A 15,146-nucleotide genomic window follows, 5' to 3' on the forward strand; every position below is an offset into this window, starting at 1 on the left:
GTCATGATGAATCAGTCTAACCAGTGTTGTAGAGGTGTGTCACACACTGCTTTTCTATTCATTGGTTATGAATTTCTCATAAAACAGTGGTATCAGTTTGGAGACAGATAAAGTGTTTTATTACTACAAAAATATCCAGAATTACGTTCCTGCCTTTGTAGTATGAATAGGCAGATTGTTTTATATATATATATATATATATATATATATATATATATATATATATATATTGCAGTGCTATAGTTAACTATTGCCATTGCTGTCTTTTTACAATAATGAAAATAATACAAATAAATAAATCTTGGACGTTTCCCAACTTGTGATAGGAGGGCGATCGACAGACGCCCTCGTTCCAGCCAATCAGGTCGCGCGCCAGCACATGGCCCTTTCCCAAAGAAGTGATGAAGCCCGTTCATGTAAGTGACGTGACGCAGGTACTTCATGGACAGCTGTTAAAGTGGACGGTCTGCATTTATCAGCAAGGTAAATGGGTTTTGTAAACGTTGGATATCTGTAATGGACGCTACAGTATGTGATCAGCAATATATTTGAGACAAATTTATATATTTTCTTAAAAAAATTCTGCTTTGCATATGTTGAAATGTTTATTTGCAACGTCTTCTTTATTTGCATGTAATCATCAAAATGCTTTAATGCACCTAGAAGAACAGAAAAAGATTTATTTATATTAATAACTGCAAAAATTTATTAAAAGTAAACGTAATTTCTACCAGAACCGATCAAATGACCCGCGTTAACTAAAATCCAATTCACAAAAAGACAGTTTGATTGCTGACTGACATAATCACATCCAAATATATAAATAAAGAGCACGAGGTTTGTGATTTTTGCAGGTAGTCTACATGGACGGTTGCCTCGTGCTCGTATAGAATATCTAAAGAATGTTTTTGATCATTATTAAATGCTCTGTAAGTGCTATAAGTGTTTTGGGGGTGCTCTATGTATATATAAACCTGCAGAAAACTTTGCCTGGATGGGATATGATTGAACGTTTTATTTAAAAGAGTTGCTTGGAGCACATGGATCCACTTCAAACTTCCCCATTCTTCTGGTAGGCTTACTCTCGAGTCTTAGCTCGGGTTGCCAGGTGTTTGTATTTAAGTCACTTCAATGTCCAGTATTTGGATTCGACAGTTACGTGAATATTGTAATCATAACTGCATCGGAGTCATAAAACACAGTACACTGCTGACTTGTTTAGACTGACAGAAGACATTTAAATTTGTGTACTGTCAAAAGTGAGATCTGGCAACCTGGGTCCTAAAGCGTGACCACATTAAGGTCACCATGAATCCAGCAGAATTTTGCAATATCTGGTATCGTTTGCTTTCAGTTAATATTTTAATATTTAATTTAATAAAAATGCTAGAAGTGTGGCTTAAGTGCCTAAAACTGATCAAATGGGACTGAAAGTTCATAAGTGAGTCTGAATCATATTATTTCTAGATACACAAAGACCATCTGAACTTGCATGGTATTGTGGTCTTTTCGTATCAAAGCAGTCAAGCGTGCTTGTTATGTTATTAAAACGCTGGTGTATTTTAGGCTCGACTTCTTAGGTTTATCTATTAATAATCTCATAATTGAGATGTTGAAGTGAGATAAGGCTGCAGACAAGTAAACAAACATTTTTAGCACTTCGGCTTCCATTGTCCTGAATATAGCATTTTTAGTTAAATGTCTGTAATGAGGTCTGTGTTTAACACAAGTTCTAAATATTTTCATATTTTCATATTGTCTATATTATTGGATGTTCAGCCCTATAAAAATGTTGGATTCATGCATTAAAGTGACCGCAGTCTAATTTACCAGCTGCTGTCTGTAAAAAAAGTTACAAATGTTTAAAAGGGGGAAAAAAGTATTTAAAATTTCTCTTTTTTTAATTTAATTTCTGTATCTGATTCTGAACACCCTTGCAAATCTGAAACCTGAATTATTCATGTTATTGCTTTTAATTTACTTATATGTTACTGACAAAACGAAATAACAAAATGTATCCTTTTTTTTTTTCATAATGTGATTTGGCTCTTTTGACTCAGGCTGTCTATTCAGGCTTTTTCAAGCCAACATAATCTACGAATCTAACACTTTACAGAGATCTACTGAGGAATCATGCCTTCGGTTCCATCCAACAAAGAGAACGACAGTCCTGCCTGTCCTTTCTCTGGCAAGAAGAGCACTGGCAGGAACGGTGTTGAGAAGCTGGTTCCAGAAAGTGTGGAGCGATCCCCGCAGCAGATTAAAGAAACTGGGGCTGCTGAACCGAAATGGATTCGTCCTGACCTGCCAAGCAGATGTACCTGGAAACCAGGAATGTCTTTTGATAATTCCCCTCACAAACACTTCCCCAGGTGATAATCCTAAATGATCTCTCACTTTTCATTTCTGACCTGAAATCACAAAGTGACACATGCTTAGAGAGCTCAGCCCACCCCCCCCAAAAAAAGTCTGCGTCCTACTCAGGAAAATGTCCTTATTTGGAAACTTATCAGCAAGATAAACATGTTTCACAATCATTGATTAGCTCTAATGGACTTTGCTGTATTCAAGCAACAATATATTTGATATGGAAAAATTTATAAAAGTATTGTGTGTGTGTGTGTGTGTGTGTGTGTGTGTATATATATATATATAACTCCTTTAACCATTGCAGGACAAAATCTGAGAACATTCTTCCCAACATCCTGGACAGGATTGGAGATACACCACTGGTCCGCATAAACAAGATCTCTAAGACTTTTGGACTAAAGTGTGAACTTTGTAAGTAATGAATTCATATTTTTACTCTTTTAAATCATTTACATTAAAAGTTAATGTTGTTTTGCCACAGAAAGTATATTACAGATAAAAGGATTCCTTGAAAGACAACAAAAAAATCTAAAGCAAGTGCTGACCTTGAGGCATTTCTATAAATAACCTGTATCTCCTCACCAGTGATTTAGTTGTGTTTGTTTGTCTGCAGTGGCCAAGTGTGAGTTCTTTAACGCCGGTGGCAGCGTGAAGGACCGTATCAGTCTGCGTATGGTGGAGGACGCTGAGAGGGAAGGCCTCCTCAAACCTGGAGACACCATCATAGAGCCCACCTCTGGAAACACAGGTAATCACGCAGGACTCTGATGCTGAGATGCTGATTGTTACAGTGTGCTCCACGCTAGTTCACAAGCTGCACTATGCTTAAAATCCAGTTTACGGTATGGTTAGAAAAGCGCATTGGAGAAAAGCAAATATCATTCTTACCGGTTGGAAGGGTGAAGTTACGAGCGCTCTGTGCAGGTATTGGTCTTGCATTGGCTGCAGCGGTGAAGGGATATCGCTGCATAATTGTTATGCCTGAGAAAATGAGCATGGAAAAGGTAAGATTCATTCCAGTTAGATCAAATGGGGATCTGGCGACCTATCATAAACGCTAAACAATGGTCCCTTCGCAGGTTGATGTCCTGAGAGCTTTAGGTGCTGAGATCGTCCGGACTCCCACCAGCGCACGCTTTGATTCTCCCGAGTCCCACGTGGGTGTGGCCTGGCGCTTGAAGAATGAGATTCCTAACTCACACATCCTGGACCAGTACCGCAATCCCAGCAACCCACTGGCTCATTATGACACCACTGCCGAGGAGATCCTGGAGCAGTGTGATGGTAGCAGTTGTGTTGTTTCTCTCACTTTCTCTGTCTGTCTTTTGATCATCAAAGCATAGCTCCGCCTCGCTCCAGCTTTAAGGCTTTCTGTTATCACTGATATTAAAGGAATAGCTGACCCAAAAATTTAAATGCGCTAAAAATGCACTCATCCTCGGGCCGTTTAAGATAGCTTTTCTTCATGGGAACAGATCGGGAAAAAATTAGCATTGCATCACGTGCTCGCCAATAGATCCTCTGCAGTGAATGGGTGCCGTCAGAATGAGAGTTTAAACGTCTGATTAAAACAATATAATAATACCCACACGACGCTGGTCTGTTCATTAAAGTCTTGTGAAGCAAAAAGATGGAAGTCTATCAAGACATTTTAACTTTAAACCATTGCTTCCAGTTAAAATACAAGTCCTTTATCCTCAATAACGCTTCCTCTAGTAAAAAATCCACCTACCCATATTATTGGAAAAGGCCAAATGATGGTTTGGATAATACTTTATAATAACTTAATAATCATTAACAAACATTATATAATGTCTAACAGATCAGTTATATAATATCATATCGTTATATAATGTTTAACAGATTAGTTAATATATATTAATTTCACAATGATTAACATCCTTAATTCATATAAAGTTCAAATTTGTTTATGATCATGCACAAATACAAAAATGATTTAAGTTACACACTGATAAAAAAAAGCTTATTTATTAATGAACATTGCCATGGTTACGAATGCCATTAAAGTGGCTGTTTAAACTGATTCAAGTATTAACCAGTGCACTTTTTTTTTGTTTTTGTACATTTTTCGTAAATGTTCTTTTTTTCTCATCTCACCGCAGGTAAATTGGATATGCTGGTGGCAGGAGCCGGCACAGGTGGCACTATTACCGGCATCGCTCGCAAACTGAAGGAGAAATGCCCAAATATCAAGGTAGACACAGGTTGTCCTTGAGATTTGATGCACAGCATTTTTTCAAATCTGAGCCAGAAAGATAATAACCTGAAGAATAAACCACGTGATGTTGACAATCATATAAAGATATAAATTGCAGTTATGACTCAGGAATGAAGTGAGTCTCGACTGTTTTGGCAGATCGTAGCGGTGGACCCAGAGGGATCGATCCTCGCAGAACCTGAAGAGCTGAACCGGACTGATAAGACCCAGTACGAGGTGGAGGGCATCGGATATGACTTCATCCCCACCGTCCTGGATCGATCTGTGAGTGACCCCACTTAAGTGTGTGCGTTTCAGTCTAATGTCCCTTATGAGTTGGACATAATAAATATTTACATTACTTTTCTAAAATGATATATGGATAGATCAAGCACACCTAAGCTGCTTCAGTTCAGTGTTCATCCTGACATTTGATGTACATTTGTCCTCTTACTTGCTAAAAAGTATACTCTAGCAATCAGATGCCTGAAAGCGGATTGCGTTTTTCAGCAAAGGTTTGATCATGTTGATCATTTGGAAATGTATCAAATTTGACAAAATAGAATAAAGTTAAGTTAAAGGTATGCAGTGGTGTTGGCCCCCTTCCCTGATTTTTATTTTTGGCATGTTTGTCACACTTTAATGTTTCAGATTGTCAAATAAATTACAATTTTAACTATGCAGTTTTTTAAATGAAGCCACAAAATCTGAACCCACATGGCCCTGTGTGACATGCGTTAGCAGCAACAGTTACAGTGCTGTGGAGGAATTTGAAGACACAGAATTGTTGTATTTCAGCCACATTGGAGGGTTTTTGAACATGAACCGTCTTTTTAAGTTCATGCCACAGCTCCTCAATATGATTCAGGTCGGGACTTTGACTAGGCCACTCCAAAGCCTTCTTTCTTTCTTTTTTTTTTCTTCAGCCATTTAGATGTGGACCTGCTGGTGGTTTTTTTGGATCAAGGTCCTGCTTCGGAACCCAAGTTCACTTCAGCTTGAGTTGTCCTTCAGGATTTTTTGGTAGACAGCAGAATTCATGATTCCATTTATCACAGCAACTCTTCCGGGTCCTGACATTTATTATGAATACATAAACCTTCATTTAAAAACTGCATGTTGTGTTTATCTGTGTTATCTTTGATTTAAATTAGTTTGATGATCTGAAACATTAAAGCGTAACAAACATGCAAAAGAATAAAAAAATCAGGAAAGTTTTAACGCCACCGTATGTTTTTCTATTCTAAAATAAATGATGCCATTAAGAGTGTTTGCTTTCGGTTGGTTTGGTCGCTTGCAGTAAAAGTACTAAGATGAAATATTATTCTTAATAATGAGTCTGTTCACTGGTCTTGCTATTCTGTTCTTTACCTGAAGACGGCGATAGAAGTATAGTTTTTGTGTACAGTGTTCTTCTGTTGGGAGACAGCAGGCAGTTCATGTACTAAACTACACACGTTGTGGTGATTGTTTTTCAGTTGGTTGACAAATGGTACAAATCCAACGATGAGGAATCGTTCTCCATTGCCCGAATGCTTATTAGAGATGAAGGGCTGTTATGCGGTAAGCACATTATACTTTATTAACACGCACCTTAATGCCACACATCTTAAATTGAGTTGTGTTTGTATGTAGCTGATTGTTTATGTTGTCAGGTGGGAGCTCAGGAAGTGCCATGGCGGCTGCGGTGAAGCTGGCCAAAGATCTGAAGGAGGGACAGCGCTGTGTCGTGATTCTGCCTGACTCCATTCGTAACTACATGTAAGGAAAATCAGAGAGAAGCGACCTTATTCCTGCAATCTTTTTTCCATGGAACAATAAATGAGTCTGAAGCAATGGATACTAATCAGCATTTTGCGTTTTAATATGTACTCTGAAGGTCCAAGTTCTTGAGTGATAAGTGGATGTTCCAGAAGGGCTTTCTGAGGGTGGAAGATATCATGGTGAATAAACCCTGGTGAGCAATGATCGCTTTGATTTCATTTTTGCAATGAGTGTTGGGTAAGTTGTCATTGTCGCTGCCGACCTGTCATTTTATAAGCTAACAGTTATTAAAATTGCAATTTATTAAAATATGTTCTGCAGAAATATCAAAACATTGTTTTGGGTGGCAAATGTTGAAATGAATTAATGTTAAACATTTTAAATTCTACTTGACCCTCAGTTTATGAACAGTACACTATGAACTATTTCAAATATGTATCTGTCTTTGCTATATAGCTGACCCATATATGAGGTTTTATTTTTATTTTTGATGATGTTTTAGTTTAGAGAATAAAATGAATATTCTAAAATGTATTTACATTTTTAAACAATCTAAGTGTTTGAAACAATTTTTCAACTACATTTTGAACTTTTTACAAATACTGTGAATATGACAATTTATCTGTTTCAAAGCTAGGCCCATTTTCTTTTTATTAAATATATACTCCATTTATAAACATTATTACAAGATCTATGTATTAGGTATCTGGGCAGCTTTTTGTTTCCGTTCCTGTGCTTGTTCTTCTTTCACTCTATATCTTTCAGGTGGTGGAATCTGAAATTACAGAGTCTAAACCTGTCTGCTCCACTAACTGTGCTGCCTACAGTCACATGTCAAAAAACCATCAAAATCCTGAAAGAAAAGGGCTTTGACCAGGCTCCGGTCGTAGATGAAGCTGGGTGAGCAACACATGCAACAAAGAGCGGTTTAATCAGCAGTAAATGGTGTCAACCTCCCAGTAACTGTGATCCGTACTTCCTGTATTAAAGCAATATTGTCAGTGTAATTGAAGATGAATAACAGTGAGGCGTTTGGCTGGCTTTCCGCAGGCTGATTCTGGGAATGGTGACCCTGGGAAACATGCTTGCCTCTGTGCTTGCGGGAAAGGTCAAGCCCTCTGACCCAGTTAGCAAAGTGCTCTACAAACAGTTCAAGCAGGTGAGTGCGCTTCTTTCAGAAAGGATGCTTTGAGCTCACTCGCTCCATCTTTATGTGCTTCTTATTCACTCGCTCCATCTTTACGGCTGCTTTAGATTCGACTGACTGACAATCTGGGGAAGCTGTCCCGGATCTTAGAAACGGATCATTTTGCCCTGGTGGTCCATGAGCAGATACAGTGTGAGTGTTTATTCTGACACATTTAAGTCCTTGTGTGGATACTGTGCTTTTATAAAAAATGTTTTTATGTTGTTTTATAAAAATTCAGTTGTAGGAAACCTTAAGACTTTCTTATAAAGTGTAATACCATGCTAACATGTGACCCCAAACCACAAAACCAGTCGTAAGGGTCAGTTTTTTTGAGATCCATGTATATTTATACACGTGAAAGCCGAAGAAATAAGTTTCCACTGATGCTTGGTTTGCTGGGATAGGGCAATATTTGGCTGAAATACAACTATTTTGAATCTGATGGTGCAAAAAAAATCTAAATATTGATTAAAAAATGATTTTGTCTTTTTGCTTGGATGTAGGATCGTGAGTATTTTTTTAATCTATAAAAAAAGAGTAATCCTGTTTCCATACACCCTGGAGGATGATGAAATTCCGCTCTTTTTTTTTGCAGATCTGACAGATGGATCTTCCACTCAAAAGCAAATGGTGTTTGGAGTGGTGACGGCTATCGATCTCCTCAACTTTGTGACAGCCCGAGAGAAAAGAGAGAGATCCGTGTCAGAATCAACGGATGACTACTGAAAGCTTCAGAGCACTTCCTGCCTCAATCTCAAAGCGATGCACTACAAACAATCGAAATAGTTACAGTTAAAACCGCTGTGACACCTAAATTTGGGCAGTAGCGTATACGGTTTCTTTGCCAATAATTATGTAAATGTTTACAAACGTTATTAACAAATGATCTTTAAAAGCAAAGCAGGATCTAAAATGATGTTTTGACCAATCATTTATGTCACTGGATATAAATAGGTGCTACTGCCCATAGATGTGTATCTTGCATTGTGTTGTCCCAAAGCTATTTGTTTTAGTCAATATGACAATCAGTGTGGTTTGTTTTCCTGTGTTGGTGCTGACAAAAAAAAAATCAGTGTCTCACTGTATGTAAGTGTCATCTGTCACAAAAAAAGAAAAAGTGATTGCACTTGGCATTTTCATTTTGATTGCTTAATGTGAGAAATATTTGACACGTCACCACCTGTAATTGTGCAGAACCAGCTGATACACCTCTTTTGTTGAGGTAGAAGTTGTCTAGAAGCAAGGTTGTCCAATACTTCTTCCTGCAGAATTTAATTTCAATGCAACGGACGTTTTGTGTTTTTCTTAACCTTGATTAGCTGGTTCAGGCGTGTTTAATTGGGGCTAGAACTAAACTTAGCTTGAAAGTGGCCCTCAAGAAGCCGGTCAAGTGTCGGTGTAGTTCGAAGAATTAGTTTACCAGCACGACTGTTGAAAAGTGTTTCTGAATTTGCTTTCATTACTCTAGCTACTCATTTTTTAAAATCCTATCCTCACTGAGTTTGTAAACGACATCTAGACTGGGTTTTTCGACAATGATGATGTATGCAAGATACTAATGTTTCCACCTTCTTAACTTACGCTCTTGTAATAGTTACGTTCACGCTGCAGTCCACCGAGAAAAAGGTTCCAACGAAAGCTGCTGACTGAGCTGAAACCTGGCCAAAGATTAAACCACCCATCCGGTGGCCTGGTCACCCGTCCTCACTACTGGCTCAGCTGGGGTCTGTTTGCCAAGGCTGTTGAGTCTGTGGTGTGGAAAAAGGGCCTTGCTGGTGGTTTAGAGTTAAGCCTCACCAGCGTGCCAGGTGAAGCCCCCAGGATTACACTAATGCTGCCGCACGGACCAGAGAGGAAGTTATTATGTCTGCCATCAGAGTTATGGCTTCAGAGCTACACTGGTCAGATTGATAGATGAGTTAAATACTCAGTACACAGTGTATCGGTGCACTTCTGTATATGATATAAAACTAATCACGTGAGATTTAGAACACCTTGTGAAGCTATATTGAGTAGTTTCTATGGTTATTCATTCTCTGGTCAAATCACTGATCAGCTGTAGAGACCAAAACCTAGAAACAAAAACTTTTGTCACGAGTTGTCTGGGAATTACGACGTGGCGGAAAGGCAGCTAACCTGCGTGTTGGAATATATGACCTAAATAAGACTTTTCACCGTGTATCGTCTTCTCAACAAGTTTGTTCTGACCAACCGAGGGAAAAGTCAATAAATCGCTCTACCGATGGAGATTTAATCTAACGACCGATTAGCTCGTATCCCATCAAACCACGCAAATTATTGTTATTGATGTTAACAGCATCAGCATTGCACGAATACTATTATAGTGTGTATTAGCTTGTAGATTTCAATTCACGTACAGTAATAGTCACTCTATTCAGATTTCCTATTAAGAAATGATTTTAACCCCAAACTATGCTCGCTCCTAACTGGTTGTCTTTTAAATACAAGGCCTTTGTAATCTCAGGCTGTCTGTAATCAGAAGCACATTTAAAACTGGAATAAAATATCATTTAATTTTATTCACGTTTCATAAATTTTTTTGGGGCATTTAATTATTCTAGCTGCTGTGAAAAGGCTGCAAATGATCTTTTATCTGCAGGATCCTAGTAGCCGAGACAACTTCTTTATGTTTATAAGATGTGACATAATCACACAAATTTCCCACAAAAACTACCTGTATTATACATTATTATAATTTAACTGTTGTGAATCAGGCTAGGGTAAAGCGGCTGTTTTGAACACTGGCTGGTGGTGGACTAGCTCAAATAATGATTTTGGATCATTTTTATCTTAAAAAAAAGTTACAGATTGCAGCTTATATCAAATCATCATTTATTGGATTTTTCAATTGGGAGGTGGCTGTCCTGAAAATATTGTTGCATTTTATTCCATTGTTGTTTTTAATATTTTGGGGGATTTTTTAAAAAAAGTTTAATTATTTTATATTTTCTTTGTACGTTATGAACCTTTTTTTTTTTAAAAAAAAAAATGTGTACCACATTTCGATCACTTCCAAAACAGTGTATGTTTTAGTTCATTGGCTGAGACTGATTTGAACTACACCCCTACATTTATGATCATGAAATATTCCTGTGTCACTCATAGCTGCTAGGTGTGAGTAGGTCCCATCATTTTTAGGTAAATTGTATTCAAATATCTGGAAAGTAAGTTGGAATTTACACTTTGTGGGGGGGGCTATTCTATAACATTTATTTCTTGTATGTGTACAGCTGTTCAGAACCGTGCACCCATGTGCTGATTAACATCAAAACTAACCTTCACTGACGAAACATTTGGTGGAGTTTCAACATCCTTGCTGTATTCGGCCGTCAAAACTGTCACTACCGAAACAAATAAACTAAATTTGCTACATTTTAGTTTTTGACAATTCATTATAAGGGACAAAACATAACACACTAATGATAACACATTAGTATTAAAATCATCTGTATAATTTTCTGCTTAAAATAAACAGCAACAACATTACGAAATATATTCAAAATATATTCTGTTATATTCAAATACAAACAAAAATGGCCAAAATGTATGACGAACAAAACATATTTTAGCATAGATACTTTTTATTAGTATATATATATATATATATATATATATATATATATATATATATATATATATATATATATTTAAAAAATAATAAAATGTGTTTTTACTAAACCTTAAGTTTTGATGAAAAAATATGCCTGTACCTGTCTTTATTAAGTAGTCAGAACTAAACAAGCGGCCATAACACACCAGCCGCCCCACTTCATCTGTATGGTCTGGTTTGTTTTGGCAGTCTCTTATTTTCCGGTGATAACTGGCGAGCGGGGAACTACCGGGAAGCATTCAGGGCTAGACTGTCATTCTCAGGTCAGTGTGCACCCCACCGATTCTGCTGACAGCACTGTTCCCACCATGAGATAATGCCATTCCAGAGAGATCCACTTGTAAGCCTCTCTTTCTGCAGCACAGGTATATAACCAGCAGCTTGCCTTCACTGGGAACGGCACACATCATTGGGATCTTTGTCTACTGTACCGGCCTCTATCAGCCTCCTCATAACTGCCTTCGGTCCTCATCTTCTCCTTAAAAACTTTCCTCGACGTCGGGTGCAAATAGTCACAATCGGGTTGAAACTTGCCAGTCTACGCCAAGCCTGACATTATGGATATTGCCATCCAACACCCCTGGTTTAGACGCACCCTGAGCTACCCCACTCGCCTCTTCGACCAGTTGTTTGGAGAAGGCCTGTTCGACTACGACCTCTTTCCCTTCGCTGCCTCAACCGTCAGCCCTTACTATCGACACTCACTCCTCCGCAGCTTCCTGGACTCCTCCAACTCAGGCATCTCTGAGGTAACGAACCGCTTCACTGTGAACTGATACCATTGAGATTTACAATCTGAAAGATGCCGTCGTTCTTGCAGAAGCCCAACACGGGGCGTCGATTATCACCGAATCAATGCATTGTATCGTCTTTGTCACAAACGACACGTGCATCGTTAGTTTCACATCAAAACGAGCTTATTAACTGAAAATAATGCCTAAATGTGACAGAACAGGTTAAAAAGGAGAAACTAACAAAATTGGTGAGTGCTGCAGAAATATCTGTAGTGCCCATGGAGAAAACGACTTGTTAATTTGACTATTTTTACTATTTTACTATTATTTTAATTTTGGCATGCGAAAAATGGCAAGATTTTCTTTCATATCACCTGATGTTGAGCCAATCATGTCATTTTTGATTGATCTCCACCTTGATGCTGAACAGAGTCGGCTGAATGGATTATTAGTTTTCTCTTACGAAACTAAAATCCTATCTGCACACACCGACCCGTTGGTTTAAATCCACTGTACTTGCCGGTTTCTGCAGGTGAGGTCTGACAGAGACAAATTCACAGTGTTCCTGGATGTGAAACACTTCTCTCCCGATGAGCTCAGCGTGAAGGTGACGGAGGACTACGTGGAGATCCAGGGCAGGCACGGAGAAAGACAGGTGAGGTCACGGCTCATTCGGACTCGCAATGAGATTGAATGAACTGTCCGAACGTTCTCATAAGCTGCTGCTCTGATCTGTATCTCAGTGTAAGGAAGCTGGTATTTCAGCAGCTCAGTTAGGAAGCATTACTCTTGTTTGTGAATAATGAACTATATAACACTACAGCAATACAATACTAGTGTTAGTGCCTGTGTATGAGTTTCATAGGATGCAGTGTATAAATATGAAGTAGCCTATGATACTTTCTACAGATTGTGAGAAAATGTCATTAATGATTTAGCTTTTTCAGTCATTTCCTGTACCAAATCATCAAGAATAAGAACTTTCACAGACATGACTTAGTTCAGACAGACTAGAAAAATACAGACATAGAAAAATAAAACCTCTTCAAATGCTAATGGGAGAAAGTCTATGAAAGAAAAATATTTTTGGTTCATTTCATTTTTCATAGCTCATCAGTTATTCATCTTTTCTTCCGGTTGTGTTTTCTCTTCAATTTCTTTTCTATTTTTGTCCCCATCCTCCCTTCCCGAGTCACTAATTCAGTACCATGGATATATTCCCATGTTTCAGTAGAACAGACGAGGAAAAAGTGAGTTTGTGTGAGATTGACGTCACTTTTTGCATCATAGCCTGCCGCCCCATTTGGAGTCCTAAATAGCAGTAAAAGGCTTGTGGGTAATCTTTCCAGAGCTCTTCTGGTAGATTGTTTTGAAATGCTTTGACCCTAAAGCTGTTGTTCGGTCACGAGAGGCTAATGACTACGCACTGGATGAACTGTACTGATATGTGAGCTCAAACCTACACTAATCTAATCAAGATCCAACTCATCTAAATCCAATCTAAAAAATATTCAGACTGATTTCAAAAATTCATAACTGAAGAAGGCTAAACTGCTTTCGGAAAAAGCTAGCGAACAGCTGTCCTACTTTTCTGTTCATTATTTAGCTTATTTAAAAAGCCTTTAAAATAGTACTTGAAAGTAGATCTTTAAAAAAAAATAGGGTTTCTATTCTGGTTCTTCTTTTAACAATATGACCCCTGAGGTTTGAATCTAAAGGTCTTCTCTAAATCTAAAGGTCGGTAGACAGATCCATATTTTCCAGACTGAGACTCATTTAGTAAAAAAAAAAAAAAAAATCAGTTTGCTAAGCCACTTTAACAATAAGATTCATTTAGTTAACACCACGAACTAAGTATATACTTCTAATGCATTTATTATCTTAATGTTAATGTTAATTTCAACATTTACTATTAAAATCTAAAGTTGTATCTGATATTAATATTTAATGGACTCAAGCTAACGTGAGCCAAAAAGGAACAGTGGTATTTTTATTAAATAATACTAAAGATTAATATGGTAAATAATGCATTAGTTAATGTCATTTAATTGGGGTCCCACTTTATATTAGTTGGCCTGAACCATTGTGTACATACAAGTTTTTACATTGTACTTATATTTAGAAAAATACCTATATGTAATTCATTTCCGAAAGTACATTTATTTTTTACACTGCTAGCCTTTTCCTTATATTGTCTCCTCAGGATGATCACGGCTACATCTCCCGTGAGTTCCGGCGCCGTTACCGCCTGCCTTCTAACGTGGACCAGTCTGCTATCACCTGCACGCTGTCTGCTGACGGCCTGCTCACTCTTTGTGGACCCAAGACCGGTGGGATCGAGTCTGGCCGCGGAGATCGCACCATCCCTGTTACCCGGGAGGACAAGACCAACTCAGGCTCCTCCTCCTAGACAGGTCACTGCCCACAGCCAGGTGGCTGAGTGGGGCTCACGGGGGGCTTTCATTTCAGAGCGCATCTAAAGGTGGATTTAAGCAAATCCTCTATTTGTTTATGATAAAAAAAACAAGCCCTTCCTCCCACTTCCACTTCAAAGGGTGTCAGTGTATATCTGACCTAATACCTTCTTTCATTAGACTACGCTAGCTAATAATCTCCATAATCCACTATGATTGTTTTCATTTTACATGACACGCAGGAAACGGATCAGGATGATTGGCCGGGGGTCTTATTTCTTAATCAAGCCTCTGCGTTCCTCTCTAGTCAGACGATGAATCCCAAACGGTCACTGCTCCGATTTTAACCATCCCGGTGATATAATCCTGATGTAAAAGTATAATCCTTTATATAACGGAGTCAGTCGGAGAAGTAAATGCTCCGAGAGATGTTGGAGAGCTTGGTTAAAACTTGATCTATTTGAAAATATCTGATCCAAGGGAGATCCCATCACCTGTAAGACCTTGGCCTGTGTCATGAGCTCTTTTCTAGATTTCTCTTGTCATCGACTCTTTCCTGTCTTGTAGGTTTTAGCCCTGTTCTACTCATTACCGACTCCTCAGGGGTCTACTAAAAAGCGATGAAAAAATAAAGTTGTACCATTAACCTTGAAGAAAATCTTGTTTGTTGTGTTTTTGCTATAGATTAAGGTTAAAGCTTGTCACAACGTCTATATATCGCTGCATTGTTATTTGTACCACCAAAACCCAAAAATCATTTTTGCAGGATATAATTAAGCCACATAGATTTGAGCTAATAATTGTTTTACGGAGATGCTGAATGACG

The 15,146-nt window shown here is 38.2% G+C and overlaps 2 protein-coding genes across 4 annotated transcripts; both read left to right on the forward strand.

Moving 5' to 3' along the window:
• Window positions 1-325: 325 nt before the first annotated feature.
• Window positions 326-10,081, forward strand: cbsa (cystathionine beta-synthase a). Its single transcript, XM_043244971.1, has 15 exons — window positions 326-483; window positions 2,117-2,372; window positions 2,675-2,781; window positions 2,984-3,118; window positions 3,295-3,374; window positions 3,450-3,654; window positions 4,494-4,585; window positions 4,748-4,873; window positions 6,067-6,151; window positions 6,244-6,349; window positions 6,468-6,545; window positions 7,118-7,252; window positions 7,403-7,511; window positions 7,607-7,691; window positions 8,137-10,081. The coding sequence occupies exons 2-15, from the start codon at window positions 2,134-2,136 to the stop codon at window positions 8,265-8,267; spliced, it is 1,713 nt and encodes a 570-aa protein (XP_043100906.1). The 5' UTR covers window positions 326-483; window positions 2,117-2,133; the 3' UTR covers window positions 8,268-10,081.
• Window positions 10,082-11,241: 1,160 nt separating this feature from the next.
• On the forward strand, window positions 11,242-14,954 carry cryaa (crystallin, alpha A). 3 transcript variants are annotated; one of them, XM_043245418.1, is made up of 4 exons: window positions 11,242-11,435; window positions 11,533-11,921; window positions 12,439-12,561; window positions 14,110-14,954. In XM_043245418.1, exons 2-4 carry the CDS (start codon window positions 11,730-11,732, stop codon window positions 14,314-14,316), a joined length of 522 nt encoding a protein of 173 aa, XP_043101353.1. In that variant the 5' UTR covers window positions 11,242-11,435; window positions 11,533-11,729; the 3' UTR covers window positions 14,317-14,954. The 3 variants fall into 3 exon arrangements, with proteins under 3 accessions (XP_043101353.1, XP_043101352.1, XP_043101351.1); XM_043245417.1 differs by having other exon boundaries at window positions 11,538-11,921; XM_043245416.1 differs by having other exon boundaries at window positions 11,242-11,921.
• The last annotated feature ends 192 nt before the right edge of the window (window positions 14,955-15,146 follow it).

The sequence above is a fragment of the Puntigrus tetrazona genome, chromosome 7, assembly GCF_018831695.1.
Source record: "Puntigrus tetrazona isolate hp1 chromosome 7, ASM1883169v1, whole genome shotgun sequence".
Taxonomy (NCBI): domain Eukaryota; kingdom Metazoa; phylum Chordata; class Actinopteri; order Cypriniformes; family Cyprinidae; genus Puntigrus; species Puntigrus tetrazona.

What these genes read in the sequence shown, in the direction of transcription:
- cbsa (XM_043244971.1), top strand. Translation starts at nt 2,134, where the DNA reads ATGCCTTCGGTTCCATCCAACAAAGAGAACGACAGTCCTGCCTGTCCT. An exon ending in CCTCACAAACACTTCCCCAG is followed by an intron (nt 2,373 to 2,674) that starts GTGATAATCCTA and finishes TAACCATTGCAG; the next exon opens with GACAAAATCTGAGAACATTC. An exon ending in AGATGAAGGGCTGTTATGCG is followed by an intron (nt 6,152 to 6,243) that starts GTAAGCACATTA and finishes TTATGTTGTCAG; the next exon opens with GTGGGAGCTCAGGAAGTGCC.
- cryaa (XM_043245416.1), top strand. Translation starts at nt 11,730, where the DNA reads ATGGATATTGCCATCCAACACCCCTGGTTTAGACGCACCCTGAGCTAC. An exon ending in CCAACTCAGGCATCTCTGAG is followed by an intron (nt 11,922 to 12,438) that starts GTAACGAACCGC and finishes CGGTTTCTGCAG; the next exon opens with GTGAGGTCTGACAGAGACAA. An exon ending in GCAGGCACGGAGAAAGACAG is followed by an intron (nt 12,562 to 14,109) that starts GTGAGGTCACGG and finishes TTGTCTCCTCAG; the next exon opens with GATGATCACGGCTACATCTC.